This window comes from Moschus berezovskii, chromosome 25 (assembly GCF_049115385.1).
Source record: "Moschus berezovskii isolate FMDL1 chromosome 25, NW_MosBer_1.0, whole genome shotgun sequence".
NCBI classification, from domain to species: Eukaryota; Metazoa; Chordata; class Mammalia; order Artiodactyla; family Moschidae; genus Moschus; species Moschus berezovskii.
Window position 1 is genome coordinate 10,888,449 of NC_142484.1, and position 13,986 is coordinate 10,902,434.

Sequence of the window (13,986 nt, forward strand, 5' to 3'; positions counted from 1 at the left end):
GTTAGGAGTCCTTTGAGTGTCTAGCACTATGGGGTCAGCCAGAATTATAAAAGTATACCACATAAATCCTGTCTTTGAAGAGAACATGAACATATAAAACGTGTGAACAGGCTTAGAGTCATTTAAGACAGCATACAGGAGAGAGTAATTAAATAGCAGAGTAGTCTAGAGGATGATAAGATAGCACTGGGTGTGGACAGTCAGGAGTGATGGTGTCTCTGTATTTCTGTGTGCAGCCGAGATTCGGGCCCTCCGCCCTCTACAGTGAGTGAAGCAGAATTTGAAGACATCATGAAGCGGAACAGAGCAATTTCCAGCAGTGCCATTTCCAAAGCTGTATCTGGAGCCAGTGCAGGTAACTCATCCTTAGCTTTGCTGCCTTCTGCTTACTTTTAGTTTTGTCATTTCCATTGGTAAGAAATTCAAGATAAAATTGGAGCACTAGTACATTTTGAAAATCAATAGTGGGCTTTGGGGGAGCTCCACTGATACTGTTTATTTAGCCTGTGTCTAGACCTGCCCCATGAAAACCAACTTAATGCGTAGAATATAAATAACGAATACTATCTCATTGTGGTCTTTCCTGCCTCCTGGAAATCTTGATCTCAGTGGTTGATCACTGGGTCTAGTGTCTGTACACCTTGGGTTTTTAGGACGGATGATGATGGTTGATATGGAATCTGATTATATTTGAGGATCGAGGCAGAGCTGACAGCCTCCATGTAACCTGTCTTAGAAAGAGATAAATCTGTTGGGTGTCATCTTAAGATGATACACCCTTACAGCTAACTTTTGCCCTACTGTCCGTATTAAGTGGGCAGAACCAGAAGCCATGCTTCTGAGAGCTGAGGAAACAGAATCTTTGGTCCCTAAGAGAAGAGAATATAGAGTTTCCTGGTTCTGATCCAAGTTTCACATTTTAACACTAATCATATTCACTTTCTTCCTGTGAGTTTCCCACATGAATGTAGATACAGATTGTCATATCTAAGAAATAACTATTTTCATCCATTTTCCATAATTTCTCATCTTTACTACGAAATCTGAATGCAGAGTAAAGACAGAAAGCATGTATATATTCTCCATTTTCCACCGGAAATCTTCATTGACATCTGAGTAAATCTCTAAGTTAAAAAGTTATGTGTGCTCATTTTAGCAAGTCAGATACACAGTGTAAAGAAAAACAGTCATTGTTCTTCTCCACCCATTCCTTCACATTGAGATGATCAGTAACTGAACGTCTGTCTCCTCCCTTTGTTTTGTTCTCATTTCAGTCATTCAAACCACAGATATTTATTGACTGCCTACAAAACAGGCAAAAATTCCCTCCGCTGGTCGAGCCCAAATCCCAGCATTCCTTGGCCTCCACAGAATTGCAGTTCCTCCACAGTCTGATTTATTCTTTACTACCCTGCACGAGGAAGCTGCTGGTCCTATCACTGAGCCCCTGCTTGGTTTCAGACTTTCCTTGCTTTATCGTGTCCTTAAGGCTCTTGCAGTGCAAGAAAGCTTTACTTAGGAAGTGTGCAGGTACCCACCCCAATCACTATCCATGAGTCTGAGTATTGCTCCGATGGTGAAGGAGCTAGTTCTTCATGGCAGCATAATTTAAAATGTGTGTGTGTGTATGCACACAACATAATGTGTTTTAACTGTATGTTACTTCTGTGCATATACATGTTTGGTTATAGATTACAAATAATTCAGTCAGAACTATGCAGTGTTAATAAATGAAAGACTTCTGTACAAGAACTGTCAGTAAGACTACTAGGCACAATGTAGTTTCTGTCCTTCAGATTACTTTTTTGCATATAGCATCATATATATATATAATTTTGATTGCTTTTACAAAAATGGAATACCGTTTCACAGCTTTTTAACAATATGCTGATCATCTATGATATCAGCTAATACCTAACATTTTTGAGCCCTTACTGTGTGCCTGGCGCTGTGCTTAAGTGCTTTACATGGATTGCTTTGTTTATATCCAGATTTATTACCTTATGCTTTTTAACAACTATGTAATATTCTGTAGAACCAGTGTTCCTCAATTTACATAGTCAGACCCTATTGAAGGAACTTATTATAGGTTGTTCCTGATTCTTTAATACAACAAATGATGCTAAAACAAACATTGTTTAAATTACATACTTGTGAGCAGAAGTTGAAAATTTTTAGAATTGCTGGGTCCAAAAGTGTGCACATTGTTTATTATAATGGGTGTTGTCAAATAGCCTGCAGACCATGACATGCCAGTTTAAACATCCTTTAGCAGTATCTGAGAGCATCTGTCTGATTCCAGCCCGTTGGAATGTCGGTTCCATACAGTTTTATACTTGCCACTTCTGCCTCACCCATTATACTGTGGTTCTGTGGGACAGCTAGTTACTCTTGGTTTGTGTCCTCCTGAGTTCTCCTTTTCATCAGTTAGTTTACTGCCTCTGCTCATCCTTGGCCTTTCCCATCCATCCACTGTCAGGGGATTACAGTGACGCGATTGAGACGCTGCTCACGGCCATTGCTGTTATCAAACAGTCCCGGGTCGCCAATGATGAGCGTTGCCGTGTCCTCATCTCCTCTCTTAAGGACTGTCTTCATGGCATTGAAGCCAAGTCTTACAGTGTGGGGGCCAGTGGGAGCTCGTCAAGGTGAGTTGATAATTACTCCAGCGGCGGCTAGCCCTGAGCAGCATTTTTCCAGGGGTTGGCAGGGGGAGGAAAGGAACACAGGGTATCTGGCAAGGACCTGGCTGAAAGAGCAGACCTAGCCCTCATGCATTTAAGGGAAGAAATTGATCAAATGTTTACATGAATAAACGTTGTAATGTCTGAAATCTGTGTTGGGTGAGGCAATGGGCTTATTTAGGAAGAAAGACCAATGTAGTTAAGAACGTGGGCTTTGGAGCCATACATTCTTGGATCTGAATTCTGCTCCTAACTGTGTGACCTTGAGTGTGAAAGTTACTCAACTTTCGAAGCCTTACTTTTCTCATTTTTAAGAAAAGGACGGTGATAGTACTTATTTTACAGATCTGTTATTAAGATTAAGTGAAATAAAGCATGTGAAGCTCTTAGCACTGTGCCTGATAACATTAGTAACCAATTAAAAAAAAAACCTACAAAAAAATAAAATTAAAAAAAAAGAAATTTGTTCTTACTTTTCTTTAAAAGACTAGTCCTTAAAGAGCTAACATCCTCAGACAGTGGGCCCATGACAGAGTAATAGAAGAGTGGTTTAACAAATAGTAGGAGACACCAAAACAGCAGGTTCTTGGAAAGAATGGGGTAGGTCTTCTGAGTGAGGCTGAAAACAATCTTTGTAATAGGAAAAGACATCGGTCCCGAGAGAGGTCACCAAGCCGGTCCCGGGAAAGCAGCCGGAGGCACCGGGACCTGCTTCATAATGAAGATCGGCACGATGATTACTTCCAAGAAAGGAACCGAGAGCACGAGAGACACCGGGATAGAGAGCGGGACCGGCACCACTGAGAAAGGTGGGGCCCGGCCCGTCACTGGCTGTTGATGGTTTCTTACGGAGAGCACACACTGGTAGTAAAGGTTTCTCTCCCTCCTTTTAAAGCAGGTAAAGGGGATGGGAGGACTTCCGGTTTACGTAACCAGAAACTCAGGAGGGCACATTTTCTGCTTGTTTGTGAGATGTCTCACCTTGAAATGGATCTGAGATTAAGCTATTTTTGCTTGTTTTTTAACTGCCTTCACTTGACATGGTATAATGGCTAAGAACACAGCGTCTGCAGGTTACAGATCCCATCTCCTCCAGCCGTATTGCTTTCTGTTCCTCAGTTTCCTCATTTGTGAGTGAAAATAATAAAAACAACTGTCTCGTTGGATTGCTGAGTATTCAGTGAGCTAATTCCATATAGAGCATTTAGCTGGCATGGTATCTGTCACATAGTAAGTTCTCAATAAATGATAGCTTTTCTTACCATTACTGTTATATTTTATTTTTTGCCATGCCAGGTGTGGAATCTTAGTTCCCTGATCAGAGTTTGAACCTGTGCACCCTGCATTGGCAGTGCAAAGTGTTAACCACTGGACTGACAGGGAAGTCCCTCACTGTTGTATTTTAACCCCACCAAACTTTCAAATGAAAAAATCAGGGAAATTGGCCAAGACAGAAAAAAGTAAGAGCATTGCCTACTTATAAGTTTTCAAGGTGCAACATTAATAATTTTTTAGAATTAATATCTATTATTTAAAAGATTTTGAAAATCAGGATACTTTAGTTAGAGAGGAGAAAGCAGATCTGAAAAATACATATATCTTTAAAGCTTTCGAGACCTTGTGGCGGATACTTCATGGCAGGATATGTTTTGGAAAAACTCATTGACGGCATTTTTTTTTTTTTTTAAATCAAAGCAAAAGCCAGGAGGGTTGGGGGCAGGGAACTAAATATGTTAACTCAAGTAACTGAAAAGTTGAGGTATGCTTGGCTGTATCGAGGGATCTTAGCTCATTATTTTCATTCTCAGACAATTTCCACGTTACATCCCACCAGCTTGGCAATCCCACCTGAAACCAAACTTCCAACAAAGATTGTTTCTGGTACATAAGCAAGCAGGAGCAATTGTTGCCTGTTTCTTTGGAGATCTTTAAAAGTAGTTTAGACTGTGGTGGGGATGGTCTGTTTGTGGTTCCTTCTGAAGGCTGTTGCATGACCCAGGTGACTTTGGGGTCTCTTCTCAATTTTGTGGTTTCACATCAAGTACGTTAGGAAAAGTCTTGGTTTTGGCCAGTTTGGTTGGTCTGAAATCATGGTAATTGAGGAGAGTGAAGAGTTGGAGTAGTTTTGTTTCGTGTTTTTGGGTGGATACGTGGGGGACTGGATGAAGAAGGGAAAAGAAGCCCTCCTTCTTCTGTGAGTGCCTGTCGTTCGCAAGCAGTGGCTGGACTACAAACTGTTGCCTAATGATAACCTACCAAGCTAATGAGAAAGGAGTCTTGTTTTATTCAGTTACTGCCCTCTAGTTTGTTGTTTGACATTGCCATTAAGCGGAGGGATTTCTTTGGTCGTCCAGTGGCTGAGACTCTGTGCTCTCAATGCAGGGGTCCCAGGTTTCATCCCTGGACAGGGACCTGGATCCCGCATGCTGCTACTGAGACCCAACACAGCCAAATAAATAAATGTTTTGTTTTTTTAAAAAAAAAACTTAAGCAGAGTTGTAGTTGGGAATTCTTTCTGTCTTTTTCTGTAGAGAGCAGATATATGAGGAAATGAAGTTAATAACATTTTTTACCTACCTCCCTTCTCTGTTCTCGTTTATTCCACAGTCTTGGAGTACTTGATATTAATGGAAATCTAAGATACCCCTCAGAAAGTCAGCAGTTAGGTTCTAGATACTTCTTTCTAGATTTTGCAATAGGTTGAGTTTTGAGATGTGCCCATATAGCTTCCAGAAAAGCAGGCTTCAAGAGAGGTGGAGCCCACAGATAGCTTTGGCCCAGTTCCGTCTCGGAGTGGGCCAGAGGGCGGGTTGAGCGGGTCTTTTGATCGAGCTCTTCCCTCCTGTAGCAGTAGCAGCACTTCCCTGTCATGTTGGAGCGGGCACAGTTGCTAGTGTTGCTTGTCGGTTCAGTGTCAGTCACCACCCTCCCCCATTCCTGCAGCCCACCGTGTGTGTCCTTTGCAGCTAGCTAGGATAAGAGTGACCAGGGAGGTGTTCCTTGGTGTGTGCGAAGCATGGGGCCACACTCATCTTCATGGTTGGAATGTGTAATTGCACGTCACTGTTCCTGGTGGCTTTGCTCATCTGACAGCCTTTGATAGAGAAATTGTGAGATCCACTGATGATTTGAATTTTGAGGGTTGAATATCTGAACCTGAAACTTTAAAAGCTGTCATCTTGCTTCGTTTTATCCACCTGTAAAATGGGAGTTTCCATTATGGGATGGTTCAATTTGGAGATCTCTGAAAAATCCTGTAACCCAGTAGTTCCCAGAAAACAGTCATTTGGCTGGTGCAGGCCTATGACAGATGAGGAAAATTAACTCTTGAGATAGCTTTTCTAGTTCCCCAGTTTTCCTAGTCATCCTTTAGATATGTTGGTTATTCCGTCTGGATAATTAGTCTCACTTAAGAACTTACAGTCAAGACTATGGTTTTTCCCGTGGTCATGTATGGATGTGAGAGTTGGACTGTGAAGAAAGCTGATCGCCGAAGAATTGATGCTTTTGAACTGTGGTGCTGGAGAAGACTCTTGAGAGTCCCTTGGACTGCAAGGAGATCCAACCAGTCCATTCTAAAGGAAATCAGTCCTGGGTGTTCATTGGAAGGACTGATGCTAAAGCTGAAACTCCAATACTTTGGCCACCTGATGCGAAGAGTTGACTCACTGGAAAAGAGTCTGATGCTGGGAGGGATTGGGGGTGGAAGGAGACGGGGACGACAGAGAATGAGATAGCTGGATGGCATCACCGACTCGATGGACATGAGTTTGAGTGAACTCCGGGAGTGATGGACAGGGAGGCCTGGCGTGCTGTGATTCATGGGGTCGCAAAGAGTCGGACACGACTGAGCGACTGAACTGAACTGAAGAACTTCCAAGCTCTGTACAATACCTTTTAGTTATTAAAATAGTTTTTATACTGTATGGACAGGTGTTCCTGAGAGCAAAGGGTATGTTCCATTTAGAGGCAACAAAAAACAGCATTTTTTTTGTCTACCCTTCCTCAGGATGGTCTCAATCTCTGAGACTTAAAGTCTGATTGACCCACTTTGGCCTCAGTCTATTCAAACTTTACCACCAAAATGGAGCCATAACCTCTATAAGAAGTGGGTGCTATTCAATTGACCCTTGAGCAACGTAGGGGTTAGGGGAGCCAACCTCTGTGTAGTTGAAAATTCGAGTATAACTTTACAATCAGCCCTTCCATTTCTGTGGTTTCACATCCACAGATTTCAACCAACCTCAGATTGTATAATACTGTAGTATGAATTTGTTGAAAAAATCCTCCGTATATGTGGACGAGTGCAGTTCAAACCTGTAGTTTTCAAGGGTCAACTGTAGTTTACTTTTGGTGCACTAGTTTTCCTCTGAGTCTCGTTTTGTAGGAGCAGTTCCCAAATCACATCTCTTTTGTGGTATGTGTGTGTATGCTTTGGAGTGTGAGGATATTCTTAGGTAGTCTGTGGCGCTGACTTTTTGTAGTTGTTTTAAGACATTATCCTGCTTGATGTATATTTATTCTCACTTCACTGCTATCCTCCTGATCCAGTGAAAACTGAGCATTCTGTTCGATTTTGGTCTAATACAAAGATTCGGAAACCCATATGATAAGAAATTGAGAAGGCACTGAGGGCTTTCATTTTCTCATATAGAAATTCAGAAAGATACCTGCATACGTAGCTGTTTAGAGAAACCAAAGGCCATGACAGGTTCTGAGGACCCCAAGCTGAAGTAGTGCCATTTCAGAGTGTAGAAGGATCACGTAGCTTCTAAATGTATTTTTTCTTTGGCTCCTCCATGATACGTGAGTGCACACATTAAGGTTGAGCCTTTATGTATAGGCCATGTTGCCAGCTTGGGCACTAGTTTAAATCTTCAGCCCAGATTTCATCCCCCCTTTTCCTTTTTGCCATCAGTTCTATCTTATATGGTAAGATTGCCAGGCCACCCCCTGCAGATTGTTATTACAGCATTGGAACAAGGGTTGTGTACTGGGGACCTAGAGTTTGGTCAAGATGTGCAAGTGATGTAACAGTGCTTTACTGCTGAGCAGTTCTTAACTGTGCTTTTAGTTTTCTTGGATGGTGTCTACTGATTGTTTTCTTTGATTTCCATGCTCTGCTTTCTGTTCTGGCCAGATCACTCCTGATTGGTGTTAGAGTGCTTCTTGGTCCCTCCCCCACAGCTGTCATCTGAGGGAAGACTTAAAATCTCTTGAGTTTAGTACAACTTAGAACATCTCTGGCTGTATGTGTATATCTATGTGTATGCTTCTTTAAAAGGAGAAAAGTTTAGTTTTTCCTGTATATAAGTGCATGCTCCCTGCTAGGGCCTCTTAGGTATTTGGGGGTTAATGGATTTGGTTATGTACACGTTTGTTTTCTTACCACTGTACCTCCCATTTCCAGATTTTTCCCCTTTCCCTTAAGGTAAGCTGTAACTTGCTCAGAGTAGATTTTCTGAAATAGTATTTAAACTCACCATGCTCCCTTACAGCAACTTTTCTTGAAATGCAGCGGTTTCCATACTTTTCCTGCCAAAGTCCCCTTTCCAGTCTTTGATTGCTCATTTTGTTGTCAGTGTTCTTCCCTCCAACCTTAAAGTAAGATGTACTCCTTTTTCCTCTATTTTCCTCCAACCTTGCCCTCACTACTCACAGTGCCAGACATTCCCAGACAATCCTCCTGTTTTTTACTTTCCCACATGTGCACTCTGTCTGCATCCCCTACTTCATACGTTTTAACTTTAGAAAATGCCGCTATAATTTATTATAAGCCGTTGTTAATCAGAAAGTAACCTCTAACTTGTGCTTTCTTTCTTCCCTTCCGATGTTCTCATTACAGGAGTCTGGTTGGAAGCTAATGTTTTTTTAATGGACTTGCATCTCCTCACCTTGATCAGGACTAAAGGACGGAGGCCGCTCCACCCCTTCCCCTTCCTCCAAGCCCCTAACCCCTCCAGACACCCAGGGAATACTCTCTACCCTACAGGATTGAAGATTGCCTGGCAGCCCTCCTGGTCCCACTCCTTTTTGTCAGGGTAAAGAACCTAAAGACTTCATGTGGTTGGGAGGGCGGAAGACAGGAAGAAACCATGTCCAGGTCCCTGGTCTCCATAGGGAATGGTGCTTTGTCCAAGGAAACGTATTGTTTCTGATTCTCCAGGAGCAGTTCAGTAGTGAGGCTGATGGGAAGAATCCTTCCCAAAGAAAATGGATCCTCCCTGTGGGATCTAGGAGAGTGACTGGGTGTGCCAAATATGCCCAGGGTCCTGCCCTCAGCACTAGGTTTGATGGGGCCAAGAGGGTCCAAACCCCTTGCTAACATACCACTTCTTTGTTTAACTCCTTTACCTTCCCAGCCCTTTGAGGAGGGACCATGGGAACAGAAGCTACTTCCTAGAAAGCTCCTGTTCTTGCTTTTCCCTCTTACATATTGACGGTTTGTTTCCCTAACCTCCCGGAGGGCTCAAACCCTTCTAACTCCCTGCTGCCCAGCCTCCTCAGTGGACCTGCCCCTCCTAAGCAGAGAAGGCCCATGAGGTTGCTGTCTGCTGGGGGCTCTGGTGGAGCCCATTACCAACCACCCTCTGCTGCTTCTTGCTTGGTTGCCTGTTGCAATAACCAGCTCCATCCACTAGATGTTCCCTTTCCCTGGGGCTTTTCCATTTCACATGTGGAGCCCTTCCCCCAAGAAGGCGGCTTCCTTGTTTTAGAGGAAGGTACTGCCACTGGGAGTTGGGGATGTCGGACCTCAGCAGTGAAGAACCCTCGTGAAGTACTAGGAATGGGGAAGGAGGCAAGTTGGGCAGGATGTGGCCTACTTCCATAGGCTTTTCTTTTTTCAGGTTCGATGTGAGCATGGGCTTGCATCCTCCAGGTACATACTTTTACTTATTGTGGGATAACCTGGCAGTAGTAAGTAAAGTCACAAAAATTTGGTATTTTTTCACCTTTTGACTTAATGCTCCCCTCGCTCTGCCTGGAGGTACTTGCTGCCTCTGATAAGGAGCAAGGAAGAAGTGGAGCCTGACTTGAATGAGCTCAGCTCAGAATTCTAAGGACCACCACTCTGGGGGCCATTTTCTACACAGGCAAATGGAATTGCTTTTCCCATAACATCCAAATTGTGATGTGGTTGCTGCTGACAGAAGCAGCAGCAACAGGGTCCTGCAATACCCGTGGGGTGACGGATGCTACTTCTGCTTGCATCTATAAGGGCACGTGACATCTAACAGGAGACGTGGCATGTGAGATGTAGGGTCACTGGAGACCCTTCTGGCTCAGAGGGGAGAGACTGAGTTGGACCGAACCCTTCCTCTGTTCCCTGCACGTTTCTGACGCAGCCCTCAATCAGTCACTAAGGGAGTCCCCCCAGGGTTGGAGAGGCACATTCCCTTGGGACAGAGGCTACCAGTTGTAGCTTTTTATCCCCTGTCCCCCAACCCCATCCCCGCCTCCACTTCAGAATATGGCACCCCGCCCAGCCAGCCAAGTGTTAAGTGATATGCTTATCCTCAAGAGCAGCTCCGGGTGTCTTTTTAATGTAGAGAAAACCAAGTAAGGTGACAGTTTACGGTGAAGAAAATATACATAGAATACCAGAAAAGCCGTTTACCCGGAGAATTTTTTTTCTCCCTATTTTTTGTTTTGTTTTTACTCAATGACACAATTTTTAGTTTTATTTCCTGATAGCAAAAGGAAAGAAACCCAACCCCCAAAAGGCCATGGCCCCGTCCCCCTGTTGTTGGTGATTTGTTTGTCTTTCTGATAGGTTGAAAATTGTGTAATAAACTTGATGACACTGTCAATCTTTTATACTGCATTGTATTTTTTTTCCTTTTGTAACAAAATATTTTTAAATAATAAATGGGGTGTGCGCTGTTTCACAGATTCCGCATTGCATAGATTTGTTGAGGTGTCTGGGACATGGGTGCGGGCTGATGTAGAGGGAGGGGAGTGAATCCCAGAGTTCTCAGTTGGAACTGGACGGTGGGGGTGCAGTGCGTGTGGCACATCTAGGAGACCTCGTGTAATACTCTGGAGGTGCCCCTTGAGGTTTAGCGCTTTTCCTTAGCCATCTAAATACCCTAATTCTAGGTCATCCTTTCCTAAGCTAGAGTCCCAGAATAAATGTCCTACCTTGTACAGTTGAGTTCTGATGTCATCAAGTTCATAAAGGGAAGAATCCTCTGCTAGGAATTATCAGATAGGCTGGCTAGTGCTTCCTTCCACTGTCTAAATCTATGACCGTGGACCAGCAGCATGACCTCAGGCTCTCATCTGCAGGATGAAAATGATAGCTATCCTGCCTTCCACACTGGGAAGTTTTAAGCGTCAGCAATAACAAATGGAAACGTTTTATGTAGACTGAATTGCTATCTAAATATAAGGAAGTACAGGTTAGAAAGCAGATCGTTGAGGGGTGATCCTTGGGATTCCAGAAAGCTGACTTTTTAAAAAGCCCGGTGAACAAGAAGAGTTAACACAATAAAAAGAGGAACGAATGACCAGATGACATACAATGTGTTACTGAGACCAGTAAAGGCAAAAGCAGTATAAAACAAGTAACCTGTAGCAGAAGGGGGATCTCTGGAGGGTCCACGATGTTACCAAACTTAAATTATCGCAGTGCCTCTCAGAACTTAAACCAGTGTTCTCAAGTTTCACGGTCACCTGCATCTCAGTTGTGTGGGCTCAGATGTGTGCCATGCTTGCTAAAGTGCCTTCCTGTGCTGCATCAACTCTATATAAAAGTCTAGAAGTCTACTTTTTATGTTCCAGATGGCTTATGTGTGTGGGGACTAGAGTGTGAGGACTGTTAGACCGGAGAAGCAAATACATTCTGCAGCTTCTCCCAGGGGCTACCATGGGAGTATAGAAAGGGAAAGACTTGGAGCACCTCTGCCACTGCAGTCACCTGGCAGTTCTAGGCATGAGTGTGAATATCTGAGCAACCTCTGTCAGCTCATGTGACCAGCGCCTGCTCCTTTGTCCTTTTCCATTGTCCCAGAGTGTTAATTCTTCAGGTGTGTATGGTGGCTTCCCTTGACACTACGGTGAGTACAGCCTGACCCGTTAAAACCCTGAAAGACTAGCTGTGCTGATTCCATCTTCCACTGCCTCAGTTTCTATTGTATGATGTTCTCTGATGACTAACTGTATCCACACAGCTGGCTCTGACAAGCAGCAAGAATAGAACATTTATGGGACTTCCCTGGTGGTCCAGTGGTTAAGGCTCCTAGCTTCCACTGCAGGGGGTACAGGGTTGGTCTGTGGTCAGGGAACCAAGAGCCTGCGTGCAGTGTGGCATGGCCAAAAATAAAAAAACTAAATAAAAAGGCGCATTTTTGGAGCCGTGCGTGGGAACTGCAATGCTTTGAGGTACCCAAGGAGAAAATGTGAGGACTTCCTGTTTTAACCCTGTGCCCATTTTCAGCCATTCACTCCCACCCTCATGTGGTACCCGTTGAGGACTGGGGCTGATCCAGACTGTGGCCAGTAAGACAAGTTTTTAACAAGTTAGTAACCAGTTGATGCTTGGCTATGTTACTTCCTCTTCTCTAAAACTGCCAAGTCGGGGGTGAGATTAAATTGCTCTCTAAAGCTCCTGTGAATTATAAACTGTCTCTTAGAACTGAACCTCCCATTCATTTTTCTGCATTGCTGGGAGGGTGGTGGTGGTTTAGTCGCTAAGTTGTATCCTACTCTTGGCAACCCCATGGACTGTAGCCTGCCAGGCTCCTCTCTCCATGGAGTTCTCTAGGCAAGAATACTGGAGTGTGTTGCCATTTCCTTCTCCAGGGGATCTTCCTGACCCAGGAATTGAACTCAGGTCTCCTGCATTGCAGGCAGATTCTTTAACCATAGCCAATGAAACTCTAAATGAAATAGGGAGGTCAAGGAGAATGAGTTCTCCAGTTTGATACCAGTGATTTCTTCAAAGCAGGGCTAGGTGGCAAAAAGGCAGTGTGAGAAACAGCAGAAAATTGTATTCATGGGATATGCTATTGAAATGTCAGGGAAGTTCCTATTGGGGTTTTTGTTACTGTTTCATGCTGAATTAGACCTATCTAAATACAGTCTTTGGATAGACCCCAAAGGCAGCTCTTAGGCAAGGACACAGAGAGTAAGGAAACAAGACAAAGCTTGGACAGTGGAAACCTTTGTAGGATGAGAATGAGCCTCATCACAGGAAATAAGCAGGTAAAAACCAGCATGACATTCTTAAAGGCCAGTTACTTTTTACTCTGAGTAAGAGCAGATAGTCTAGGATTCACCTAATAGCAGAGGGGCCATATGGCTCAAGGTTTCCTAAAGTATGGCTTTCTGGAGCTAAAAAAAATGGCCGCTATCATGTAAGATGAGAAATGGTTTTAAAGATGGTTACTTGGAGAAGAGAAGATACACTCATTTAGGACAACATTTCTCCAGCTTAAAAAATAAAAGTATATGTTCCTTTTATGTTCACTTGAAATTTTAAAACAAGTGACTAAAAAACATTGGTAAGTTTAGAATATGTTTCTTCCAATTAACCACACCTCATCCTGGAAAGATGACCATTATCTATAAGTATGAGAGACAAGATGCTGGCTATGCAAATACTGATACTGCGTCCTGCAGCTACTGAAACCTGTGTGTCTAGAGCCTGTGCTCCTCAACAAGAGAAGCCACTGCAGTGAGACACCCATGCAACACAATGAAGAGTAGCCCTCTCTCCTGAAGACCCAGCATGACCAAAAATAAATAAATTTTAAAAATATGCTGGCTTTGGGGCAGACGTGAAGAATGTAAGCGGTCAGGATGACAGGTCTGAAGAAGACACAGAAGCTGGCAGGAACTTTAAAAGGGATTAATTGAGACTAGAGCTGCAGGGGAAGAAATTCAGCAGGACACCTTCATTGCTGCCTCTATGTCCACACGGGGTCACAGCACAGCCAAGAGCAAATCTTGGGGATAGTCTCTACTTTCTCTTGAAGTGGATGAAATTCTAGGGACAGGTACCATAAAGAAAAGGCTACAAACCCCCACAATAGAAAATACATATTTATTATAAAATAATGTTTGTTTCATGATGAGAGTAGAAAAATAACACTATGAGCTACTTTAAAAGTTCTGGAGCTCAGTTTCTGAGAAGTGGGATAAGCAACTTTTGCATCACTCTGGAAGCACACCCTCCTGAGGCACCCTGTGCTCTTGCAGGACATGTAGGGCACAGCACACATGGGGGGCATGTGGCTCAGGTCCTTCTGGAAGCCCAGGGAGCCTGCAAGGTCCACAGAAGATGCTCTGGCCATGAAGA

At 43.6% G+C, this 13,986-nt stretch overlaps 1 protein-coding gene across 3 annotated transcripts in view; it reads left to right on the plus strand.

Moving 5' to 3' along the window:
- The window catches only part of CPSF7 (cleavage and polyadenylation specific factor 7), a 23,581-nt gene extending 13,072 nt beyond the window's left edge, over window positions 1-10,509 (plus strand). For all 3 annotated transcript variants that reach the window (XM_055415790.2, XM_055415792.2, XM_055415791.2), the window contains exons 7-10: window positions 237-355; window positions 2,480-2,648; window positions 3,326-3,493; window positions 8,530-10,509. In XM_055415790.2, the coding sequence (XP_055271765.1) occupies window positions 237-355; window positions 2,480-2,648; window positions 3,326-3,488 (451 nt within the window). In that variant the 3' untranslated portion in view covers window positions 3,489-3,493; window positions 8,530-10,509. The remainder of the gene's footprint in view (window positions 1-236; window positions 356-2,479; window positions 2,649-3,325; window positions 3,494-8,529) is intronic.
- Window positions 10,510-13,986: the final 3,477 nt, after the last annotated feature.